Source organism: Equus asinus, chromosome 20 (genome assembly GCF_041296235.1).
Source record: "Equus asinus isolate D_3611 breed Donkey chromosome 20, EquAss-T2T_v2, whole genome shotgun sequence".
Taxonomy (NCBI): Eukaryota; Metazoa; Chordata; class Mammalia; order Perissodactyla; family Equidae; genus Equus; species Equus asinus.
Genome location: NC_091809.1, coordinates 47,009,844 through 47,035,040, shown reverse-complemented (window position 1 = coordinate 47,035,040; position 25,197 = coordinate 47,009,844). Strand labels below are relative to the sequence as shown.

The 25,197-nt window shown below is 47.4% G+C and overlaps 1 protein-coding gene across 10 annotated transcripts in view; it reads left to right on the top strand.

The window, feature by feature from the left end:
• Window positions 1-25,197, top strand: part of CEP164 (centrosomal protein 164) — a 65,161-nt gene that overhangs the window by 12,167 nt on the left and 27,797 nt on the right. For 5 of the 10 annotated variants that reach the window (XR_011495678.1, XM_070490216.1, XM_070490219.1 and 2 more), the window contains exons 4-11: window positions 4,069-4,273; window positions 6,580-8,250; window positions 11,015-11,170; window positions 11,575-11,709; window positions 12,383-12,460; window positions 20,489-20,872; window positions 21,901-21,981; window positions 23,835-23,918. Coding sequence is in view for 9 of the 10 variants with exons in the window: in XM_070490216.1 (XP_070346317.1) it covers window positions 4,069-4,273; window positions 6,580-8,250; window positions 11,015-11,170; window positions 11,575-11,709; window positions 12,383-12,460; window positions 20,489-20,872; window positions 21,901-21,981; window positions 23,835-23,918 (2,794 nt within the window). In the remaining variant the exon portion in view is untranslated. Of the gene's footprint in view, window positions 1-3,947; window positions 4,274-6,579; window positions 8,251-11,014; window positions 11,171-11,574; window positions 11,710-12,382; window positions 12,461-20,488; window positions 20,873-21,900; window positions 21,982-23,834; window positions 23,919-25,197 lie in introns of all 10 variants that reach the window. The other 5 variants (XM_014855566.3, XM_014855565.3, XM_014855563.3 and 2 more) reach the window with 4 other exon arrangements.

The window sequence follows — 25,197 nt, the reverse complement described above, 5'->3', positions numbered from 1 at the left end:
ATTGACTGATTTTTGAATGTTAAACCAACCTTACGTTCCTGGGATAAACTGCTTGGTCATGATTATATGTTATTGGATTTGACTTTCTAAAATTTTGTTAAGTATCTTTGCTCCAAAATAATAGTTTGAAGGGGTGAGGTAGATAGAGTTTGGGTATTTTTTTGGATTTTTTTTTACTACTGATTTCCAATCTTATTTTTTCTTTATATTTATTCTTCATTACAAGTTGAGACTTTTTTGTGGTTCAGTAAGTGGTTGCATTTATGTAAATTTTCTGTATGTGCTTGATAAGAGTGTGTAGTCTCCCATTTTTGGATTCAGGGTTCTATAAACGCCCTTTGTAGCAAGCCTGCTAAATGTGTTTATATCTCCCCATGTCCTTCATCATTTTTGTTTGGTCTCACTCTTGAATAAGCGTTTAGTTGAGTATGAAACGGTTTGTTGAACAGCCGTTTGACAATACTATGTACCATTGTCTTCTGACTTCTGGTTTTGCTAATAAGACATGTGTTTTGTTGTTCCTTTGTAGGTAATTAATTTTTCCCCTCTCTGGTTGTTTTTATCTTTGGTGTTCTGTAATTTCACTACACTGTATCTGGCTATGGATTTATTTTTATTTACCATGTTCAGGATTTGGAGTGCCTTCTTACTTTGAAGACTCAGGTTTCTCTTCAATTTTTGAAAATTCTAAACCGTATCACTTTTCTTTTCTGGAACTCTGACTAGAACTATATTTGGCCCAATTATTTTATCCTCCATATCTCTTCTGTTTCATATTTTCAAAATCACTTTGTCTTGCATGCTGCGTTCTGGATAATTTCCTTTGATATATTTTCCAATTCACTATTTGTTTCTTCTTCTGTGTCAAATCTGCTTTGTAATCCACGTGTTTTTTTGTTTTGTTTTTTAATTTAATGACTACCAATTCCTACAAGTTCTGTTATGTTCTTTCAGTATGTCTGGAGTGTTTTAGAGTTCTATTCTTTCGTTATGGATTCTACTCCTTTTCTCCGTACAATAAGGTTAAATGTAGTTATTTTCAGTCGTCTTCTGATTGTTCTATGCCGTTTCTTTGTGTGCTAATCCTTCTCTTCATTGTGTCACTGATTTTCCTTCATGTTGAACTGTTTTCTCATGTGGTTTATAGTTATTTATTGTGAATTTCATGAATTCGTCTTCTGTAGAGGTTACTTTTTGTGAGTGTCTCCTTCCTAGGTTGTTGAGTTGCTTTACAGTGGCTTTGGCCAAGGGTTTTTCAGTGGTTTAGGACCAAATTTTTCCATTAAATTCCTGACTTGGGATTTCCTTACCACATTTTGGACTCTCTATCTACATGTGTCTTGGGGTTTCAGTTTTTCGTTAAATTTTGTTTTGCCTGCCTAGAACCTGGAGTGGGCAGCATGCTTTCTTGCTGCGTCCATGGTCTGCTAGGTACTTTTATTCATGGCGGGAGCAGCCTTAAGGGCCCAAGATGTGTGTAAGGGTCTGATTTCCAGGTACCAAATTCATGGAAGTCTAAGGCCACATTTTGTGTCCCTACATTGGCATTAAAACACAAGTTCCCAGGGCCTGTATCCAGGTCAGATACCAGCCTTGACTTGTCAGTTCGTGCACTTACTACTCAGGTTTCACGTTTTCTTTCTGATTCTGGCATCTGAGAATTTCTTTTTCCATCTGGCTATGTTGAAAAATGATTTTTTTTCTCTTCTTGTTTTGTTGTTATAATTGTTGTTAAATATTAATCCAGTATTTATCTGTGTTGGCACGGGGTGAGGAGAGGTCAGAGGTTTCCTTCAGTTCAATTAAGCATGTTGCCTGAAGTTTTGTATGTGTTTCTTTAGAAAAAATTTCTAGAATTTGAAATGATGTATTAAAGTTTGTGCAGGATTTAAGTACAGTTAGTTAATACCGAATTACTTTCCATTAAAGTTTAACAGTCCCACCAACAGCACATGTGATTGTTCATTTAAAAATATTGTCAATTAAAATCTTGTCAATCCCAAAATAAGTATCAATCCAAAAAACCTGTCAATCCAGAGGCAAGAAATTATACCTGATTGTTTTGATTGGCATTTTCCAAATTGTTTGCAGAGTGGAGTTGGCCATTTGTTTATCTTTTGTGATTTGCTTGTTTATATCCTTTGTCCTTTTGTCTATTGGGTTGCTTATCTTTTTATTTTTGTTAAGAAGGTGGAACTCTTTGTTTTTTCTGTGTATTAATCTTATACTAGTTTCTATTTTCTCCCAGTTTCTTGTCTTTTAATTTTCTTTATGCTTTCTTTTATCACATTGAAGTTACAAAATTTTTTTCTGGTAAAATACGTATAAACATAAAATTTACTGTTGTAACCATTTTTAGATATACAGTTCAGCAGCATTAAGTACATTCATATAGCTGTGCAACCATCCTCACCAGCCATCTCCAGAAGTTTTCATCTTCCCAAACTGAAACTCTGTACCTGTTAAACAGTAACTCCACATTCCCCCCTCTCTCCAGCCCCTAGTAACCTCTAATCTACGTTCTGTCTCTATTTAATTTGCTTGTTCTAGGTACTTCATGTAAGTGGAATCATACAATATTTGTCTTTTTGTGTCTGGCTTATTTTATTTAGCATAATGTCTGTAAGGTTCATCCATGTTGTAGATGTGTCAGAATTTCATTCCTTTTTAGGACTGAGTAATATTCCATTGTATGTATATACCATGTTTTGTTTATCTACTCATTTGTCAATGGACGTTTGGGTTGTTTCTGCCTTTTGGTTATTGTGAATAATGCTACTATGAACATTGGTTTACAAATATCTGTTCGAATGCCTGCTTTCAGTTCTTTTGGGTATGTACCCAGAAGTGGAATTGCTGGGTCATATGGTAATTCTATTTTTAATTTTTTGAGGAAACTCTATACTGTTTTTCACAGTGGCTACAGCAATTTACACTCCCACCAGCAGTACACCAGCGTTCCAGTTTCTCCACATTCTTGCCAACGCTTGTTATTTTCTGCTTTTTCGATAATAGTCATGCTAATGGGTGTGAAGTGGTATTTCATTTTGGTTTTAATTTTCGTTTTCCTAATGTTTAGTGTTATCAAGCATCTTTTCATATGCTTTTTGGCCTTTTGTATATCTTCTTTTTATCTTTTATCCCTGACATTTTTCTGTTTACTTTTACATATTTTCTCTTTTATTTGAATTGAGATTGAGCTTGTCAAGTTTCATAAGGAGCCCAATTGGGGTTCTGTTGGGATTATATTGGATTTGTACCTTAATTTGCAGATTATTGGCATGTTTGTAGACTTGAGTCTTTCTGTTCAGGAACATGGCATGGCTCTCCTACTGGTTTTTCTTTTTTTTTATCCTGACTTTTCAGTGAAGCTTTATAAAGATTTTGTACACTTTGGATTTGTTCCTGGGTATTGTATCTTTTATATTGCTCTTGTCAATAGTTTTTTGTTCTGTTAGCTGTCCTAATGGATTATGGATAACGGTGGATGGGATGAATGGTTTATTTTGGACTTGTCCCTGTTGCAACACAGGTTCTTGAGACCCACCTTCTGTATTATTTCCTTCTGTTGTTGATCCCCACCAGCTTGGATTGTCACCTCTTATGAGTTTAGAGTCTTTTGCAAAACCGGAGCTTTCACAATGCATCTTTTGTCCTCAGACCATTTATAAAAATATTAAGCAAGGTCTATCCTAGAATTTATCTCCAAGATACCATAGTGTTTGTACTTATCCATCTAAATGAAACCAAGTTTATTCCTACTGTAGTGGTATAGGAACTCCCAGGAGCCTCAGTGGCTATATGTCTCCATCTAGAGAAGTCCTTAGGTATCCTAATCTTTTGTTCTATCTCAGTTAACTCCTTATTCTTAGCCAAATAGTACCCTTCAATTTTGTGTTAATCTTTTCCTCTCTTCTTCTCCCTTCTCATCCCCTCTTTTCCCACAGTCTCTCCCCCTCTTCCCCTGTCCCCCCTTCCTCCTTCTCTGCCTTCTCTCTGTTTTTTCTTTTTTCTTAAGTAGCTTTGGACCTGAGCAGGGACTAACTTCTCACCTCTGCTCGTCCCCAGCCAGGACATCACAGGTGATATTTACTATTTTAACTTTGCCAACGGGCAGTCCATGTGGGACCATCCATGTGATGAGCACTATCGGAACTTGGTGATCCAAGAGCGAGGGAAGCTGTCAACTTCTGGGGCCACTAAGAAGAAAGAGAAGAAGAAGAAAAAGGAAAAGAAAGACAAGAAGGACAAAGAGACCTCCAGAAGTCCCCTGGTGAGTTAGTGGCTGCCGGCTCCCGAGAGGCCAGGGCTGAAACCTCAGGGGACGCTGGGAACCTCTAGGTGTTCACAGCTGGGACGTGAAGAACAGCAACAGTAATATAGTAATTTCTTCACACTACATCACCTGAATTGTGCCCATCTTCTGGCAGATTTTCCTTTCAGCTTCTAGAAGTTGTTACTGTCTCTAAGCAATTCCTTTTTTCCCCTGGGAAGACACATTACATAATAGGATTGGTCAGAGAGAGCGCTCTGCCGAGGATAGTGTTTTGCAATAGTCTAAGTTGTCATGCTGTCTGCCCCTCTGGAGAGTGGAGGGACAGGGAGCAGTTGGTGGAGGCCAGGGAGCCTTGAGAGGGGAGCGTCCTTCCTCTGCTTTCAGAGTCAGGCCTTCCTAATGTGCGTTCATTGTTTGTCTTAGTGGTGCGAATTCCTAATGTCAGATGTAGCCAAAATTCACTTATCAGAACACCAGTGCCTTCAAGATCCAAAAAGAAAAGCTTTGGGCTTTATCCACCCCCGTGGATCGTCTTTGTTGCCAGTGTCCTTGGTTAGTGGTGGATAACTGAGGTTTGATTGCAGCGTGATCACCTTGGTCTCAAGCAGCTTTTTTCTTCAGAGTTGAAAGTGCTCTTTCCCATTATTGTATTGTTTGTCCCTCCAGTGTGTCTGAACTTAGGAGGCAGAGTTACCACCCTCATTTTACAGGTGGAGAAGCAAAGCCTTGGAGCCATTCTGAAGTGAGGTGCAGGCTCTCCCAGAGCACCGGGACATTGCAGGGAAACCTGCCTTCTTCCCTTCACCCAGGCATGGGCAGGCGGGGCATGGCCAGGAGTAGGAAGGACAGAGGAACCCAGGTCAGCCGGGTGGGGGGCACTGGGAGTATCTTTGCAACCCTCTCAATGGTCCAGTTGATTTGCTCTTTTGTTTATAGTCTTTATTTCCCACCAGGGCCTAGTGCTTACTTCTGAGCAAAGATTTCCTCCATCTTTCTTCCTTCCTTCCCAAGGAGTCGGTTCTGGCGTTGGATGGTTGCTGATGAATTTTTCCTTTTTATCGTTTCCAAGCTCCACAGATAATCCTTGCCCCCTTCCCCTCCTCCACACACTACTACTCGTGGTTCTGAGAAATAAGCTAACAAGTCTGTTCCTCCAGATAGAGAAAAGCGGGCAGGTAGTTCCCGAATAGGCTGAATTTTCTCATGTCATGTGTTTGAAAGGCAAAAGATGGATAATGGGTTTTTTACTAACCCAGAACTCTTTTAAATAATAATCAGAATCTGGGCAGGCTCTGGTATGACTAAAGGTGAGAGAGAGAATGAAGTGAGGGTTCTAGGGTGGAGGGTTGTGTAACAGATTGGGTTCTGGGCGTGTGATGAGTTCCTGGAGCCCCTGTTAAAAGGATTCCTTCTGTGGCTTGAGGAGCTGAAGACGATTGAACAGTTGTCGGCTGCCAGTCTAGATCTTAGGGCTCAGGACAGGTGCCTCAAACCTGGGTTCGACCAGGGGGCAGGCCTGAGCCGGGTGGGCGACCTGGACTCAGGTGGTTTAGGCTCTCTGGAGGTGTGTCGGCTCTCATGGGCCCTCTGTGGTTTAGTGCGAATGTTTGCAGAGTGTGGTTGACCTTTTAGGGTTTTTATCCAGCCCTGAGATTCTGTGACTGTGGACCTCTCTTGAGCAGTACCAACTCATGCCTTTGGTGGAAGCTCTAGACGGAGTCTCCGAGGCTCAGCTCACTGGTTGTGATTTCCCTCCCTCTCCCTTCTTAGACAGCTTCTGGTAGTCCTTGATAAGGTTGGTGGTTTTATAAAATGAACCAATCACAGAACTGAGAGCTCGATGGTACCTTGGGGAGAATTGGTTGGTGATTTTCAGACTTTTGTTACTAGTGAAGCCCTGTCTTCAAATCAGCTCCTCCATAGAGGAGTATCAGTAAGTTTAGCATGTAAATAAGTGGATCTGCCGTGGTTGGTCCTGGGGCTGTAGGTCTTGGTGATGCCCCTTCCCCATCACATACACACTCTAGTGGCCTCCGAGGTGCCATGTGGAACCAACCCCAGGTGCCGTGCAACCAGGTTTGTAAGCCATTGATCTACCAACCTCCTCTTCATAGAAACTCAGGACCAGAAAACAACATACTTTCAGCCCCAGGGAGTTTTTAGCTTCTCTTCCCTCTTTTGTTTGTCTTTGATTTTAGATGGAGGGTGGGTTTCTGCTGAGGGCTTGCCAAGGGCTGAGGTAGCGAGTATAACTCAGAAGTGCTTTGTCTTAGTTTTCTCTGCATGTTTATATACCCATCTAGGAAACACAGCCTGAGCAGGGACTTCTGCCTTCTTCCTCCTTTCTCCGTGGCCCATCCCCTCTCCCAGCACCGGGGCTTGCTGATATGGACCTAGACCAAAAGATGCAGGCTAGAAGTGAGGGCTCCTTTAAGAAAGGGAAGAGCCCATGCATGCTTGGTGACACCCCTTGGCCTCTCATGGGCACACTGCCCGGCAAGCTGCAGCCACTCTCCAAAGGCCCAGCTTCCCGAATCCATCAGATCTTTGCTGACGTGGAGAAAATCTTAGGCAGAGCCCCAGTCCAACGCAGGACAGAATTAGGTGATCAGCAGGGTCTGGAGAAACCCCAGAAGCCGACAGAGAAAATCTACCTGGGATTTTCGGACCCTGAAATAGAAGAGCTGGAAATGAGGACCAGACAGCAGAAACCTGGCGCTCCGGGCCCTGAGAACCCCCGGCCCCTCCAGAGTGGGCAAGATGTGTTAGAAAGCAGGAGCCAGGCCTCCATCCACTCAAAGCTGTCTGAAGCCGTCAAGGGCCCGCAGCTGAAAGGGGAGCAGCACAGCCAGAACATGGCCAAACTGAGCTCCACTGGCCCCGGGGGGGACAAAGGCCAGAGCCCCATTCCCTTGCCATCCTCTGAGGGGGAGCCTTCCCTGTCCCCTTGTTCTTCTGACCACATGTTGCCTATCAGGAAGAGCAAGCTGTTCTTGTTAGATAGCAGCCCAGCCGAAGACCTGAGCTGGCAGGGTGTTTATGGGGAAGGTGGGAGTGTGGGCAGAGGGAGGAGGAGGCGAGAGCCCCCAGGATTGTGGATGGGGCAGGTCTCTAATCTTGTCAACAAGGACACTCCCAGGAGCTGCAAGAAAACAGAGCCCAGTGACGCTGAGGCTCCAGGGGCCTCGGCTGAAGATCCACCTCAGGGCCTCTTCCTAGTACCACCTGCTACCCTGGTGTCAGAACCAGCTCAGAATACCCCTTCAGGGAGTGCCCCTGGGGAGTCTCCTACCAGTGAGAAGAGACAACCCCCAGGGTCTCCAGAGTCCCCTGAGGAGGACAGGAAGTCTGGTGGGTCTGGGCCTGATTTGGAGAGCAGCAGCAGCCTGGCCTCTCCCCTGGGCTCTCAGATCCTGGGTGAGGTGAACAACTTCCCTTGGGACCTGCAGAGCTCTCAGGGATCTGAGCGGGGCGAGGGTCCCTCAGGCCCCTGGCCCAGAGATCCACACTCCAGCCCCTTCCTAGTGCCCCAGTTGTCCCACATGCAGAGCTCTGCTGATGAGCAGTCAGAGAGTGAAGACTACTCTGAGGACCAGAGGTTCTACCAGCACATCCTGCAGATGGTCAAGATCTCCAGGCGGCTGGAGGGCCTGGGGCTGCCCGAGAGCATGCCGGAGAGGCCGAGCAAAGACATTGCAAGCATGGTCTGTTGCGTGGCACCTGAGTCCTCCAGGATGTCTAGTGAGGGTGAACATGAGGCCATCAGAGCCGTGGAGAGGGACTCAAGGTTTCTGGCTTGGAGGTCAGAGCTGCTGGAGCATCCTCCGGAGGCGGCCCTTGCCCCTGCTTGTCAGGAGGCCTCTCAGCAAGCCTGTTTCCAGCCAAGCAGCAGCCCCCTCAGGCAGGGGCCAGTCGAGCTGAGTTCCAACAGAGGGCTCACTGCAGAGCCAGGCAAGATGCCGCTTCTCAGCCAGGTAGGCCTCTTAGACGGTGTGGCCCACAGGCCTCAGTGACTTGGCAGGGAGGGAACAGGGTGAGTTGGTGTCTTAACGCAGCCATCAGGTCTAGCTTCCTGTTAGTTGCCCTCCCTTGGTAACTGTGGATCCCTTAACTGCCCAGGTTGGCCATCCTGTGGGATGACGTGTATTTCATGTTTCTTCTACCCTATCACCTGCAAGATATGGGCTGAGGGTTTTTAGACTTCCTTTCCTGGATCTAACTGTAATCCATGAGTGGTTCACTGAGGATGATCAATTTTGAGGGTGAGCAAGGTGGTGCTGATCCTGGCACTCACGCACCATATAGGTACCTTCCTGGGATTTGGGAAGCCTTTCGCTTCAGCTGATTATAGATAGAGGTCCTTCCAAGTAGACACCCTTGCCCCAAGCTCTCAATTGTGTCCCTTCTTGGAATCACACAGAACTAGAGAGTTACTACTGACACAAGGGGCTATGGCCCAGAATCTCTCTCTGCCATCCAGTGAGCCGCTTCTGCTCCTTGCTGCCCAGGGTTCCCAGGTGAATACCGTGTGTCAGGCTTGTGCAGACCCTATTTGTGCCTTCACTGCCTCCCCTACTGGGATTTACCAAAGGGCTGGGCTTGCCCTGTCATCTGACCCTTTGTCCCTTGGAAGAGTCATACCTTAGTCTTCATTCAGAAAAAGTCAACTTGGAGCAGAGACCATGGGGGTCAATGTGAATTTCCCCAGCTGTTCTTTTGCTGTTGCCCAGCTGTGGCTTTCCCCAGTCATTACCTCTGGTTCCTAGTTGCTGGCGTGCACTGGTTCTCCGTTAGTTCTGATAGCTACTGTAGCACTATAAATATCAGACAAGCTGCAGATTGTCCTGAAAGTTTTAATTAGCCCGATGGCAGCAAGTTTATCTGCTCTGAAGGACAACGCCATGCACAGCCCGTAGTCAGAGTTAATGGCCGTCTATAGAAGATGATCAGCTAGGAGCCAGGAATGTATAATTTCCCCACTAACCACTGATTTGGTAAAGGCCTGGGAGAACAAAGCCCTCAGCATGCCTGTCTCTCTCCCTCAAGCCCCCAGCATGTTAGCAAATTAGCCATGTTAGGAGTCTATAATTTTCTATAAATACAGTGTGGGAAGAGTTTTGCTTGCTGATACGCCAGGGCTGGTTGGAAGGGCTGAAGCCAGGAGGAGCAACCCGGTTTGTGCACAGTTCACCTCGGAGTAGCTTTCCGGGGCTCCTTTTCTGCCACAGCCAGGGGGCAGTGTAAAGTACTGGCTCAGGGACAGCCCTGGGTTCCGATCCCGTGTCTGCCCTTGCTGGCCCGGTGACTTGCGGCGGGGGTCTTGACCTCACGCTGTTTGCTCACGTGGGGCCTGTGGCCGTGGGTTGTTGTGAGAATACAGTGAGATGATGTGTAAAGTGCTTAACCCAGTGCCTGGGGCTGGGCTAATGTGGGCACACGTTTTATTGTCATCAGCTCCTTTTCTCCCTAACAAAGAAACTGTACAACAGGCCAGATGATTGGGAATCTACAAAGGCTGGAAGAGGGTCCCATCTCACCTTTCTGTGAGCATTTGATGCCCTCCTCGTACAGAATCAGGCCCTGTTCAGAGCCCGCTTACTGGTCTGGCCTGTAGGCTGAGGCTGCGGGTGAGAAGGTGGGCCGTCTGAACTTCCTCGGCCTGGCCTCCCCCATGTTCTCCTTTCTCTCTTCAGTCCCTGTGGGATTAGAGAGGGATGGAATTTTTGTGTTATTTCATACATTTTAATTTTGAGAGGTGAGTTTTAAAGAGCTCTTTGTAAATTGTCCCCAGAATGCTATCCTTGCCTCTGTTTCTAAGCCCAGACCATTGCAATGTGGATCCCTATAATAATAGCGCTTCCACTCACACGTGCTCCTTGCTTTCATTATCTCATTTGAACGTCTCCACCAGCCTTCTTAAGTGGCAAGGCACGTATCATCTCCATCTGGCGGATGAGTAAACCGAGAATCCGAGAGTCTGAGTAGGCCGAGGTCTCACAGCTTCTGACTTCCAGCCTGGTTTCTCGCCCCAGTCCTTGCTAGCGTGAAGCCGTCATTTGGCCGTCCTGAGAACAGGGGAGGAGGGGACCTGGTCAGTCCCTCGGCTAGGCTCGTTTCAGCCACTTTCCTCGTCAGTGCACAGGGGAAAGAGAGTTCTTTTGTTGCTGGTGTATATTTTTTCATAGTTAATATTTCTTTTAATGAAAGAAATACGTGCCCGTATTAGAGTCAAATAGCACCAAAAGGCATATAATAAAATAACAGCAGTCCTCTGGTGTGTGTGCCCCTCCCCAGAGGCAACCGCTTTCTTCTGGTGTTTATTCCATATTTGCAAATAATATGCTTGGACTGCTTTTTCTTGATTCATCAGTTTTAAATGTTATCTACTGAGACGTCTCATTCTGGTAGATGAGGCTTTTGTCTCTGCTCTGCCCTCTCCCTGCCTCCTCTCTGGCTTCTGAAGGGAGAGCAGAACACTGTGCCTCATCTGCCAGATGTGCGAGAACTGTTTTGTGAGACAGCAGCAGAGTTAGGAGGACCAGGAAACCAGCCTGTGATTTCTCACACAGTTGGCATGATGGTAATTTCTGGATATTGTGTTTCATTAGCTGCCTCTGAACGGAGGTGGTTTAAATTTGAGTGGGCAGGATTTAGATGTTTTATTTTTATATCTGTCTCTGACACTCTGAGAGCCATGTGGTTTCTTGGGTTTGTAACAAGGTGTTTTTTGTTGCCCAGGCCGTGGGCCCCTCATTAGCCCCAGTCCATACTCCTCTTGGAGGCCTGGCTCCATTAAGAGGTCTTGTGGATGCCCCGCCCTCTGCTCTTCGTGGATCTCAAAGTGTGAGCCTGGGGAGCTCAGTGGAGACCGGTCAGCTTGGAGAACTCATGCTGGTAAATACTTTTTCTTGTGTTCGGTGTATTTAGTTACTGTGAGGCCTCCTGTGCACCATGCTAGGAACTGTGGCCCATGGATGAGACACAGAAGGCACAGGCTGAGTCCTCAAAGCTCATAATCTAGTTGGGAAGATGAGTCACACTTGTATGATGCTGAATGTGGACTCGGGGCAGTGGAGGATAGACCCATGCTCTAGGGACGGTGGTGCTCATTTCTCACTCCATGCAGCCAGGACAGTAGGAGTTGGAAAAGCGAGGGATCGGTTGAGCTGGAGTTGCTGGGGTCGGCTTCTTGGACATGGCAGACTTGCTCTGGGAGACATCTAGACAGAAAGAGAGAGAAGAAAGCCTTCTGAAGGTCCTCCTAGTGAGTCCCTTGACTTTCCTTCCCTATTTTGGAGCCTTCACAGGGTCTCAAGACTTCTGCTTATACAAAGGGTCTCTTGGGTTCCATCCATGAGGACACGAATGCTCTCAACCTCTTGGCTTTAGGGGAGGAGACTAACGAGGAGGATGAAGTGGAAAGTGACAACCAGGTAATGATGAATTCTCCTCCTGGCCTGGAAACCCTCTGCTATTTTTTTTTTAAAATATTTTTTTATTGTGGTCAAATATATATAACATGAAAGTTATCATTTTAACTGCTTTTAAGTGTACAATTCAGTGGCCTTCATAATGTTATGCAGTCATCACCATTATCCGTCTCCAGAATTTACTCATAATCCCAAATAGAAACTGTACCCATTAAACAATAACTCCCCATTCTCCCCTCTTCTGAGTCCCTGGTGTCCTCTATTCTACTCTCTGTCTCTGTGAATTTATCTGTTCTAGATATTTCGTGTAAGTGGAATCATACAATATTTGTCCGTTTCTGTCTGGCTTATTTCACTGAGCATAATATTTTCAAGGTTCATCCATGTTGTAACATGCATTAGAACTTCATTCCGTTTTATATATTCCATTGTATGAATATACCACATTGTGTTTATCCATTCATCTGTTGATGACACTTGGGTTGTTTTCACCTTTTGGTTAACCTCTTTGCTACTTTGAAAATAAGTAAAAATGATTTCCCAGCCCATAGCTTCATTTCTCACTCAGTCTATATACCTCCGAGGTCTGACCCAGAAAGCATAAAACTTCTTGGCCCTCACCCTGTGCTGACTAGTTTCTTTCAACTTAACTCCTCGTAATCACTTTTGTTTTCAGAGTGTCCGCAGCTCAAGTGATCTTCTTAAGAACCTGCACCTGGACATTGGGGCACTGGTGGGTGACTTTGAGTATGAGGTAAGACCCTGAAGGCAAATGCCTCCACCTGGTGTGTCCCTCCTTCCTTCTTAGGCCTTTCTTCTTGGGGGTGCATATTTGGAAAGAGAACCATTTTGTTCCAGTCCTGTCCAGATGGGATTTCTGGGGTTTGAGGAAGCACAAGAGGGGAAAGGAATTCATCCATTTACTCATTTATCAAATAACTACCATTTCTAGAGTATTTCCACATGAGGCACTTGGCTAGGTGCTCTGTAGGCCATACACACATAAATTACATGTGATTACTGCCCTCTCAGAGTTTGCAGTCTCATCGGAGACACTTAAATGATTGGAGCACAGAGTAGAATGCAGTGAAGCCACAAGGATGGTAAAACAGAGTGCCACGGGAGGGGAGAATTAGGGGTCTCCCCCCATTTGGATTGATCAGGAAAGGCTTCATTGAGAAGCTGACATCCGAGGTGAGCCAGGAAGGATGATGGGCAGGACTGGACCAGCCGAGGGAAGGGTGAGAGAGAAGTGCAAGTGCAGGGCACTGCACAGGCAGAGGCGGAAGGTGCAGGGTGAGTTTGGGCAAGCTGAGGGGTCTCCTTGGACTGGAGTACAGAGCACATGTGGGAGGAGAGTGGAGATAGGACTGTGGAGGTAGGCTGGGCTGGATTATAGAGGACCTGGGTGCCAGCTAAGGAGTTTGGACTCAAACATTATACAGGCATTGGGACCGTTGGAGGTTTTAAACAGAGGTGTAACATCATCCAGATTCTTAACACTTGTCGAATGCTAGCTCTGTGGCAGGCCACTGTGCTAGGCCCCGTGGGAGATACAGATGTTGTAAGATGTAGGTGTGGACTGGCCTCAAGGAGTTTGAGAGAGAGAAGGACGTTTAGTAATTGCTCGGTAAATGTTTAAATGAATACTTAGGCAACTGTAAAACAGGGCAGTATGTGTAAAGAGCTCACTGTTTGGAGGAGTTCTGAGGGGGAAGAAATTAATTTTTTAGAAATCAGGGAAAACTTGGTGGAAGAGATGCCGTTTGACCTGGGTCCTGAGGAGGAGGTAAGTTTTCAACATCAGGGTGTAAGTGATATTTTAGGGAAGCGAACAGCTGGAGCAAAGGCTCAAGGCCTGGGAAATGCAGAATGTGGATGGAAATAGCTTCCAGAATACCTCATAGTCCTGTTGCTTCTGATTTCTTTCCCTTAGTCTGTCCTCCACTGCCACCAGAATATGCTCTATAAAAAACAAACAAAACTCCAAACTCATCATATCATTGTAATACCTAAAAACTCTCAATGCAGGGGCCAGCCTGGTGGCACAGCAGGTAAGTTCGCACATTCCACTTCGGCGACCTGGGGTTCACTGGTTCAGATCCTGGGTATGGACCTACGCACCGCTTATCAAGCCATGCTGTGGCAGGCATCCCACAAATAAAGTGGAGGAAGATGTGCACAGATGTTAGCTCAGGGCCAGTCTTCCTCAGCAAAAAGAGGAGGATTGGCAGCAGATGTTAGCTTACGGCTAATCTTCCTCAAGAAAAAAAAAAACTCTCAATGCATCTTTCTACTTGAAATGGAACACTCCCTACTCTATGTACTTGTCTAGTGCCCAATTTATTAATTTTTGACAATGAACATTTCTCTTAATATTCCTGAAGTATTCACACAACCAATAAACCATGAGGTCAAGAACTCATATTTCCCAAACATTTAAATATTGATTACAAGCTTAATTAAACTTTCCACAAGTCTAATATATCAAATTCTTTTAAATACTTTAAACACTTTCAAATGAAACAGATGACTCACATTTTATTAGCATGATCACAAAAAACTGACCAGTGAAACAACAGTGCCTGTATCGTGGATTTAAATTTGTTTTCTTTGTTTTTTGTTTTTGAGGAAGACGGGCCCTGAGCTAACATCCGTGCCCATCTTCCTCTACTTTATATGTGGGACGCCTACCACAGCGTGGTGCTTGCTAAGTGGTGCCATGTCCGCACCCGGGATCCGAACTGGCAAACCCCGGGCTGCCAAAGTGGAACATGCGCACTTAACTGCTGCGCCACCAGGCCGGCCCCTAAATTTGTTCTCTTTATCATCTCTTTTCATGTTCTTATTATTTCTGACTCTCATTTCTTGGTCTTCAGCTCACCTTATGAACCAGGGTTAACAGCTCACTCTGGCTGAGGTTGCAGACGCTGGCTGACGAGCCTTGGGTTGTACGTGGTCCTTTCAGGTGACCCAACTCTAGCCATTGCGCAGGCCCCTTTTTATAGTTATGGTTTCTCTATTATCTCGGAAACTGTCCACGTTTTTGACTCTGCACAATCAGATATGCTTTGATTGTGACATTAATACTTTCTGCCAAATGTGACACTTTTTTTCCCAGTGCCTGTCTTTATCATCAAGCTGATCTGTGTCTACTTTGAAACTGTTCCTTCTGAGTGGGACCTGGTCTGTTTGCATTAAATCCAAAGGCTTCGGTCTACTTGGTTCCCTCTTTGAAATGACGACTTTGTTTTTTCTCGTCTACCATTAATACCTTATGATAGTGAGGTACTCAGTAGCTCAGGTTTGAGCCTAGAAGGATGAGCATGAATAGGGATGGGGTGTCAGGAGGACTCACTTGCTTTGGAGAAAGAGGACAGTCTCCGTGAGACTGAGCCAATTGAGGTGGAGATGCTACCCTGTTCACATCTGTCTGTCCAGCACTTGGCCCACTGCCTGGAACAGAGGCAGCGCTGGGTATGTTTTGCTGAGCAGTTGAGAGAGTGAGTAGGTGAATGAATGAATGGGCCACATGGGACAAAGAGGGCATCGTGGCAGGTTGTATTGTGCTTTTTTCTTCCCTTGGCTTTCCCAGGTCCTGGGTAGAGGGGGTATGTGGTCCCTGCTGTCACCTGGTGGATCGAAGATTTCCATGTCCATCTTCACCTTCAGTGAAGATTTCATGATCCATCATGACGCACTCTGACTTCGGGCTAGTTAATTTTTACTTCATCATGGATTATAAATGTCCACCAAAAAAGGGATTTTCTTCTTTGACGTGTCCTGGATTTTCAAAAGCTTCCCTCCTCATGGTTATATGCCTCTGTGGGGGAGTGGGAGCTTTTAAACGTATTTTTTTTCATAACTTCTTTAAGTAGACAAAACAGTGTGATGGGGGGAAATGTCTGGAGTGGGAAGTGTTAAATACACCTCCCACCCCTGTCTCTAGCAGCCCAGCAGCTTCAGTTCTTTTTGCCACATGGAGTGTTGGGTTCCTGTGTTCTAACCTCAGGCAGACACTCGGGCTTTTCCTGGTGGCAAAAATTATTGGTGAGAGGAATGGGAGTTTCAGGACAGACACAGCTGCCTCTGCTTGGACTGCGCATTTGAAAATGACTTTTGTCCCAGCTTATAGTTCTTGGATCCTCCGAGCTGCCCACCTCTCCCGCTCCCGGGCATCCCAGGCAGCCTTCGATGGAGATCTCTGTCCGTGGTTAGTTCTACCCTGTCTCACTATCAACAGTCACTTTGCTTATAATTCCATCAGAGGGCAGTAGGATGGCAAGAATGTGTGCGCGTGTTTGTGCGTGCGTGTGTGCGTGTGTGTGTGTGTGTCTCTGTCTCTCTCTGTCTCCTTCCCCCTCCTCTGCTGCCTTCAGCTTAAACCTATTTCTAGTCTATTACAGAATTGAAAGCGATAGGTTTGTGGAGCAGACACTGAGAATGGGTGTGAATGAAAGAGGGGAGGCTGAAGGGTAGGCAGGCAGGCAGCATGTGGCCCTGAGGTAGTGGTGAAAAGCCCGTCAGTGGATCAAAGGAGAGAGAGGGAGCTGGGCCTAGAAATAACAGGATGATGTCAGTGTGATTGGAAAGTGCTGACAACACCGGGGAGCAGTGCAAAGAATTGAGACCCACTGGGTGGGAATGAGACGTGGAAAATAAACTGGACTGATGGTTGGCTTGGTGGGGGGTCTCCCCAGAACAAGATCAATACACGGACATCGTGTTCAGCTCCTCCGTCCTTCACTGCCTCCCTCCTGAGCTGTGTGGATTATATGAGCCCCTGCCTTTGTGCTCTGGGCTGGAGGAGGGGGCGTGCAGCACTGGAGACCTCATGGCTTTTGGGGAGTATGTTACATATTCATGAAATGGTTCTTACAGGCTCTCTCCTACACCCGACTCCTCACGCAGATGGCAAAGCCTTTTGAAAAAGCAGTAGAACTTTGCCTTGAGATACTCAAGGACCCGGGGCTGTGACAGGAGGAGACAGAAGGAGCGTGAGCACAATGAGCTGAGAGCAAAGCTGTGCCGAGGGTGCAGTTCTCCGCCCTTTCCTGTATACCCCGCAGAACACCGACACGGGAGACTGTACGCCGGGGCCTGGAGCGTGCATCCTTGGCGGGACCTCATGCCCTGGGGCCCATGATGTGCTGAGCAGGGGCTGAGTGAAGGGAGAGGGGCATGGAGACAGATGGGTTTTCCAGACATGCAGCTCTCACTCGTCCATTTGTGGTGATCTACAGCGAATGTCTAGTCTCTTTCTGCTGTCCTTACCCTCAAGATGTACCTCTGGCTGTCGTGTTGTTCAGTGAGTTGACTTGGATGCAGAAACACAAGCTCATTTGTTCTAGCATTAGCCATGTTTGAATACTCAGGCAGATAAAATAGGATAAGCTCCATCGTGTGAAAATCTTCTTTTGAGGAATTTAAGCTTGAGAATTGCGTAGACTGGGCCTAACATCCTTGTAGTCTGGCTATATTCTCTCATGTAAAAGAATAGGAAGGTCTGCCTGTTTCTGGTATCCTCTGATTTTTGATAGGTTACTTGTTTTTCCATCGTCTTGAATATTAATAGTTAACATTTGTTTAGCTGTTTTCCATTTAATAGGCACTATAACAAATATAATGTAGTCTAATCCCCGTATAACCTTGTAAAATAAATATTGCATCTCCATTTTACAGAGTAGGAAGGGAAACTTCAACTCCTGTATCTGTGTGACACACTTACTCTTTGTTAAAAGTTCAGTCAACAAGCATTTACTGAGCCCCTGTCATGTGTCAGAAAGTAGGCACTGAGGATAATAGGGAGCTCATCTGATGAGGGAAACAGAAGAGGAAATCAGCAATTATAATACAGTAGTTGTTAGGGCAGAGGATGGGGAAGGCTCATCTCAGGACAACTGTCCCAGGGATGAAGGAAGGCTTCCTGAAAGATGGGATGCTAGGAGGACCAGTGGGAGTTTGTCAGGGCAGCGTTTGTGTGTGTGTGTGTGTGTGTGTGTGTGTGTGTGTGTGTGAAGAGTGTCCATGGCAAAGTGGCAGAATAGCATGACATTTACCCACAGGCAGAAGGAGATGTGTGCAGGGTGTGGCTGGAGATGACCCATGAGAAGCAGGCAGGCTCTGGGCCCAGAATGGGTGTGGGCCAGGTGAGGAGGTGTGAACTGAAGGCCATCGGCACTTTTTTTGGTCTGATATTTCTGTCCCCTAATCCAAGGTCTGTTGCCAGGCCACCCTCTTGGGGCCAGGTTTCACTCCCTCCTTCAAGCAGGAGAGCATATCTCTACTTGTGGGAGGAGCATGGCCAGGTGGATTGGCCCTGCTTGTTGAATGAGGGGGTGTGTCTGGCCAGATACCCCTCAACCACCCCAACAAACTCCCGCCTCCTTCTTGGAGTCCGTGGAGCCCCACAGACCAGTTATTGAGCTCCTGCTGAGTGCTGGCCACTGTTAGAGATACTGAGATAAGAAGGCCTGGCTTTACCCCAGAGGTCTTCTCTTGAAGAGGAGGGGCCCACTTCACCCCTCTCTTAGCCCAATGATCATGGTGGATTTCTTCCATGCTACAGGTTAGGGATATTGGGAGGATGGGCAGCACTGGAGGACACTTGCCGTCGTGCTGTCAAGGCACCAAGGAAGCCTACCCTTCTCTCCTTCACCCTCTGCTTGTCTCCCTGGGACAGGCTTGGGGCTGGGACAGCATCGCCGCTGTCCAGTGTCCTTTGCTTTGGGTAGTAAAACCTCATAACCAGGGCCTCCTGGGACTTCTTTCACTTTTCTTCATACTCAGCTGAATTCCTTGAGGGCAGGATCTATGTCTCATTCATATTTGGATCCCCAACGTGCCGTTTGGCACATAGAAGGTGCTCAGCCAGTGGGCGTGTGGGGCTCGTCATAAAACATTAGTTAACATTTATGGGACACTTATGGTCTGCCAGGCACAGTTCTCAGTTCTTTAACTCACTTAATGAGTGTTAACTCATTTAAGCTTCCTTTCAACCCTATGAGTTAGGCCCTACCATATCTCTGTATTTTAGAGGAAGAAGCTGAGGCACAGAAAATGTAAATAATTTGCCTAAGGTCACTGTGAGCATGGAGCCTAGATTTTGAAGCTAGGTAGTCTGTCTCCGAGCTCTGAATTGCTCTGTTTTCCTGCCTCTCTTTTCTTCTTTTTATTTTTTTTAATTTTTTTTCCTGCTTTTTCTCCCCAATTCCCCCCAGTACATAGTTGTATATTTTAGTTGTGGGTCCTTCTAGTTGTGTCGTGTGGGATGCTGCTTCAATATGGTCTGATGAGCGGTGCCATGTCTGCGGCCAGGATCCGAACCAGCGAAACCCTGGGCCGCCGAAGCGGGGGGTGGAAACTTAACCACTTGGCCACAGGGCGGCCCCTTTTCTGCCTCTCTTGACTGTCCTTAGAAAGCTTGGGTTGGCCTGTTCGTAGGCTGCCAGACCCGCAGGCCATGGCTTTGGGTTCAACAGGTCCTTTAACAGACAGACAGCACTGATGAATGCCGTATTCAGGCCTCCTTGGACCCCTGGGCTCCTGTCATCATGCTTCTTGTTTGAGTCTCCAGGGTAGAGAACCAGGAAGTCTTAAAAATCCCTGCTCAGAAGTTGTTCAGACTGGCAACCCAAGGGTTAAGACAGGTGTTTTTTTTTTTTGGGAGGCTTCTCTGCCTGAGCCCAGCAGAGATTGCTGGCTGTATTTCCAAGGGAAGGTTTTCTTTTCCTATTTTGGCTGCCTCTAAAGGTTCCTCCCGGTCTTTAAAGTGAGGTTTGTGTGTGAGAAGCAGGTGTGGCCGCTGTGGCAGTGTGCTGCCCGCATCTCCTTTCAGGATGCCAGCCGAGTGGACCGTAGTGGATTGACAGCCTCCAGCTGCTGCACCTTGATCCATCCTGGCTCAGGCCGAGGCCATGCTTGTTGATGGACTACAACAGGCCCTAGAGCAGGGCCATTTCTGCCTGATGTGGGACTCCTCCGATGGGTAACCTCCTTGGGGACTCTCCGCAGGGCTGGCCGAGATTTCTCAGAACTGTGCTGTGCCCCAAAGCTCTTCTTACTCGAACCTCCTCCTTCCCTTTCTCCTGTCACAGGTCTCAGACCCGTGTTCTGAAGGCTCTCCTCACCTTCTCTATCCTTCATGGGCATTTCCCCCAATAAATCTCTTACCCATCTAATCTCATCTTGGCATCTGCTTCTCTGGGCACCCGAGTTGACAGTCCTCTCACAGGGGGCCCTGTCCCCGGGGTGGCTTGTCCAGGGGAGGCTTTAGGGAGAGAGCCAGCCTCATTGCTATTGAAGAGGGGCACCCTCCTGATACTTTTTCCCCCGCTGTCTTTTAGAAATGAAGAATGGAAATTTTAGAGTTTGGTACTTTCTCTCATATGATTTTCCATCATAGTAAATAACTATCGGCTTCTGAGTCTGCAGTCTTTTGACTTGGCTAATGGCACTGGAATGAGACAGACTTGTTACTTACTCGAGGATGTGATAGGTGGCAATGGAGTTGTATAGTCCAGGGCAGCGATTTCCAAGCCCATCAGTGGATGGGGGTCAGGTTGGGTGTATCCACATCACCATAGAAGTTCAGATTTAAAAGATCTGGGGTTGGGTCAGGAATCTGTGTTTTGAAAGGTTGTGGGAGTGTTTCGTAACCACTGGTATCGGAGTACTGGCCGCTGGGAGTCAAGGAACGGCAGCTCCGTCTTGTAGCGAGTCTCTGAACTCCTTTTATTAATTCCTGACATCTTCCTTTCTGACGTGGTCTGCTCCTCCCTAGGAGTCTCCAAGAACAAGCCAGCCAGAGGAGAAGAAGGACATTTCTCTTGATTCGGATGCTGCCGGACCCCCTACTCCCGGCAAGCTCTTCAGCCAAGGTGCAGACAGCAGCCTGAGCAGTGCCGATGACAAAGGGCGACAAGGAAGAGGGGCACATTGGCTCCCAGGAAAAGAAAAGAATGAGAAGAGTGATCCGAGGACTTCCAGGAGTCTGGTGACCCCTGGGGTGGACCCTGGGGGCGATCAGCCTGCCAAAGCTGATAAAAAAGAAGCACCAGAGGACATGGTGGATGCAGGAGAGGAGGGTTCTAGGAAGGAAGAGGCAGCAAAGGAGCCAAAGAGGGAGGCTTCTGTCCTGAAAGAGAGCAGATCAGACGGCAGTGAAGTAAGTCACTTTGTCCCACAGGTGTTTGCCAGCTGCAGCCCTCTGCTACTCTCTTAAGCCCCGTGCGATTCCTGTCCCCACATCTTTATTACTGAGTTAGGAGCTTCATTGGAGGCCCTGCAATGGGCTGTCATTATCAGCCAGAACCCTTTATTGTGACAAATATGCCCAGACCCAGCAGACAGTAAAATCCTGAATGAAACTCCAAACCTGCTGGCCGTAGAAATTCAGCAGAAATTTGCTTTTCCATTGGCACCCTCCTGGGATATTCATGTTCTTTTGTTCTCCTACTTACATTTCCTGCCTCCCCTTCTACTTCTTGACATCAGTTTGGGGTCGATGATGATTGCAGCAGTTTGAGTTCCTATAGAGAGAGGAGAACATTGAGGGCATAGGTGGACAATTGGGAGTGTCCAGCCCTAGCCTTGGGCAGTTAGATTCCAGGAAGACGCCTCATTGATTTCTGTGGCTCTTTCTGAATCAACCCAAGACATGGAGTCTTGCTTTGGCAAGACAAGACCAGTGACCTAAATGGACAGAAGTAGGACCCAGTTGGGAGAGCCTTTGGCATTTTCGATTTTCCAACCTTTAGTCCTGCTCCCTCTCTAGGTAGATGGTGAGGGCATTCATCTAAAGAGCTTTTAACTACTTCCTGGATTCCATTTTAGCTACATCCTACTCTGATTGTGTTTTTTTTAGGATAGCATCAAACTTCCCAACCGCCAACTTTCTAACCATCTCCACTATTCACTTGGCTCTCCTTACACAAGTAAATCCTTGTTCACCTTAGTCGGAGTGTGGTTGTCTATCCTCAGTGGGCCACCCAGGCTGAGTGGGCTGGGGGTGGTGCGTGTGTCCAGAGAGAATGAGAGGGTCCACAGGCCTTTTTCAGGTTTTCCAGAAGAAGTGGATTTTGGTTTGTGCTTGACCCTGTGTTGGCATCAAGGCCTGAACAGAATTTCCTGGATAGTGATCATGGCCCTCTGTGCTCTGCTCCAGGCGACTTCTCTCTGGGTCTCTTTTCCCAGGAGTCGGAGATTAGTGAACACGTGAAGGAACCACAGCTCTCAGACTCCGCTGCTTCTGACCCCAAGTCCTTCCTTGGCCTGGTGAGTCTGAGATGAGGCGCAGCAGGGTGGTGGTGAAGAGCATGGCTTTGCGACTCCCTGTGGCTGAGTAATTTGCCCAGCATCACACAGCTTGTAGGTGGGGAAGTTAGGATTCACATTTGGGTCTTGTCTAACTCCAGTTTGTCAGCCCTTTAACTAAGGATAACACTACCTACTTTATAGGTTTGTTGCGAGAAGAAAGTGGGGTAGAGAATGTAAGACATTAGCATATACACATTAAATACATGCAGCTCTTATTATTATTACTGCTGTGTGAATTGCCTGAGAGATCATTGCCTCTAGGCTCTGGCAGGAGCATTACATGAATCTAGGAAGTTAGAGACTGGGATGCGTGTGAGTGTGTGTGTGCCCTCGTGCTTGTGTTTATGGGATCACTGATGTATGGCGAGTACCAGTCCTCAGGCTCTGAGCAGGAGGGATGCTGTGGTTTCATTTGCAAAGTTAAGACTTTGTCCTGCAGTGCCAGTGTCTGTGGTTTCTTTGTCCTAGACCTCCCACCCAGCCTGCTGAAGCCCAGCTACATTTGCCAGGTCTGCATCTAAGGGGAGTAGTTCGGGGTACTTTTTGGCAGAGCGTTGCCTCTAGAAACCGTGCTCCATCTGTTTGGAGGAGGCTGATCAGAGGGAAAGGATTAGTGGGAGAGGGTCAGGGATGAGCAGTAATGATACGAGGGGAGCAGAGGAATTAGGCGGCTGTGTGCTCTAGCCCCCTACTGAGCTGGGGGCTTAGGAGGCAGATGGCAGCTGCATTAAGTGGAGTAGAATTCAAACTGAAAGGGAAATGTCACCAAAAAGGAAAACCGACAAAGCTAGGAAGGGAAGGCGAAAAAGTCATTGTTGGCAAAAACCGTCATGAAGAATAGCCATGTCACAGAACTCTCTGAAGCAAGGGCTCTGGCCCTTCAAAAGGAGTTGCCATGTGGAGAAATGTGCCCTTCAGCATTCTTCTTCTCTATGGGAGTGGGTGGAGGAAGCCTTGGACAGCAGGACCAGACCTTGGCTGGGCGTCCCACCATTTATCAGGGCTGATGACAGCACTGCCCCTATTAGCATGCTGTCAGGTAGCAATCCTTCACTCAGCCTGGTGGGGATCCTAGGCCTTGAGGGGGTGGGACCATGGTTCTGTGGCAGCCAAAGGGCAGCGGGGAGCTGGCACCTATGAGGGCACTTGCTGTCTGTCCCAAAGAGAAGCCTGTGGAGGAAGTGGCACTAATGAATCTGCATTGTCCAGAGAGGCGCGTGTATGGGAAGGGGAAAGAACAAGCTGGAGGGAGCCCACCAAGCCGCATTTCCAAGCTGCCCACAGGCCTTCTGGGCGCTTGGGCCCCAGGAGGGAGAGACAGCTGGAAAGTGACATGCTTTGCAGCACGTGTCATGCAAAGAGCTTGGTCTTTGGATTCAGCCCAGGGCACCTGACCCCCAGCCCCACTGCTTATCGGCTGTGTGACCTTGGGCAGATTATGTGTGCTCTCAAACCTGCTTCCTCATTTGCGAGATGAGGGTAAGAGTGTCTGTCTCACAGGTTATTTTTCCCCATAATTTTATTAAGAAAAATTTCAAACATACAGAAAAATTAAAATAATTTTACAGTGAATACCACATACTCACCATCTGGAGTGTACAATGTACATTTTACCATACTTGGTTTATCACACATCTTTCCATTGAGTCACAGTGTTATTTTGAAGATTAATTAGTAGATGTCAAAATGTTTACCCCAGTGCCTGGCACATAGTAGGCACCTTTCTGGAAGATTAGGGGTGGAGGAGAGGTCCTGATGTGCGCTGACTGTTACAGAGGCAGAGCTGACCTCCCCATCTCCACTGTCTCCAGGACTTTGGTTTTCGCAGCCGGATCTCGGAGCACCTGCTGGACGTTGATGTGCTTTCCCCAGTCCTGGATGGAGCATGCTGGGAGGTGAGTCTCTCTGGGTGGTGGGCTGGGCTGGGGCCTCACTTTTTAGGATAACCAAGAGCTGAGCCCTGCCCATCCCAGGGTACATTTCTGGGAGTTCCCTCCCTTCTGATTCATTAAGACATGGCCCTGATGGTGCCAGGGCTGGACTTCCAACCACTGCTGCTCTGTCACTGCTATGAATTAAGGCACTGTCCCCCCACCCCATATATTTATCTCTTTATCCATTCATTTAGCAACTGAGGGTTTACTGCTTGGTCATGTGCAAAGTGCTGTGTAGATTGTGGATTTCAAGGCACTTCCCAACCTGGCCCATCCAACCTCTGCAGGCTCGTCCTCATCCCACCTGCCACGCACCAGCCGTGTCCAGCACTCACCATTCCTGGGGCGTGCCATCCCCCTCCTTCACTGCTCTGCTGCTGTGCTGCTTCCCTTTTGTCCTTTGTCCCTGCGAGCTCTGTCTTGGTTTTGGAAGCCCACCTCTGACGTCACTCCCTCTAAGCAGCATGAATCATTCTCTTCCTTTGTTCCCCTTAGTGCTACTGCTTTTGTTTTATGGCTCTTTGTCTGTCTTCCCTGCCAGATGTAAGCTCTGTGCAGGCATGGGTCATGTCTGACCCAGAGTAGGGCACAAAGATGACTCAGACATAGATCCTGTCCTTAAGGAGCTTGAAGCCAAGAAGGTGATTTTTTTCCCTCGTCTGTGAGTTTGTTAGGAGAAAGATTCTGGCACATGGTCTCTGCAAGTTTAAGGGAGCATTTGGTTTGGGCGAAATGGAAGTTTGTTGGGTGAAACAAACAAGATGTTCACTGTGCATCAGGCCTGGGAGCCCTTAGTGAAATGAGTGGCGGAGACGGGGTAGAGTTGTGAGGCTGGTTGTGTTTGAGCCTGACGTGGTCCTCTCAGCTCTGGCTGATAAGCCTTCCTGGGCAGCTGCCCAGCCACCAGGTCCCTGCTGGACCCTGGTCACCCGATTTGCAGCACTGGAGGGCTGTGAAGGTGCAAACAAGAGCAGGTGGGATTGGTCAGGACGGGTTTGCAGCAGGGGAGTTGTGAGGCACCTCGGGCTGTAGGGAGTTGGGAAGGTGTCCGAGCTGGCCAGGTGGGGTGGATTTCCATTGCCCTGGCTGCAAAACCCAGCCCGTATCAGGATCCTTGGGGGCTTGAAAAAAGACAGATGTCTAGGTCCTGCCTAAAACAGAATAAGGCCGGCAGCTTCTTTTTGGGTCATGCCACGAGATATGAAGCAGTAGCAGGGCCTGGCTTGGATTGTTCTCACGA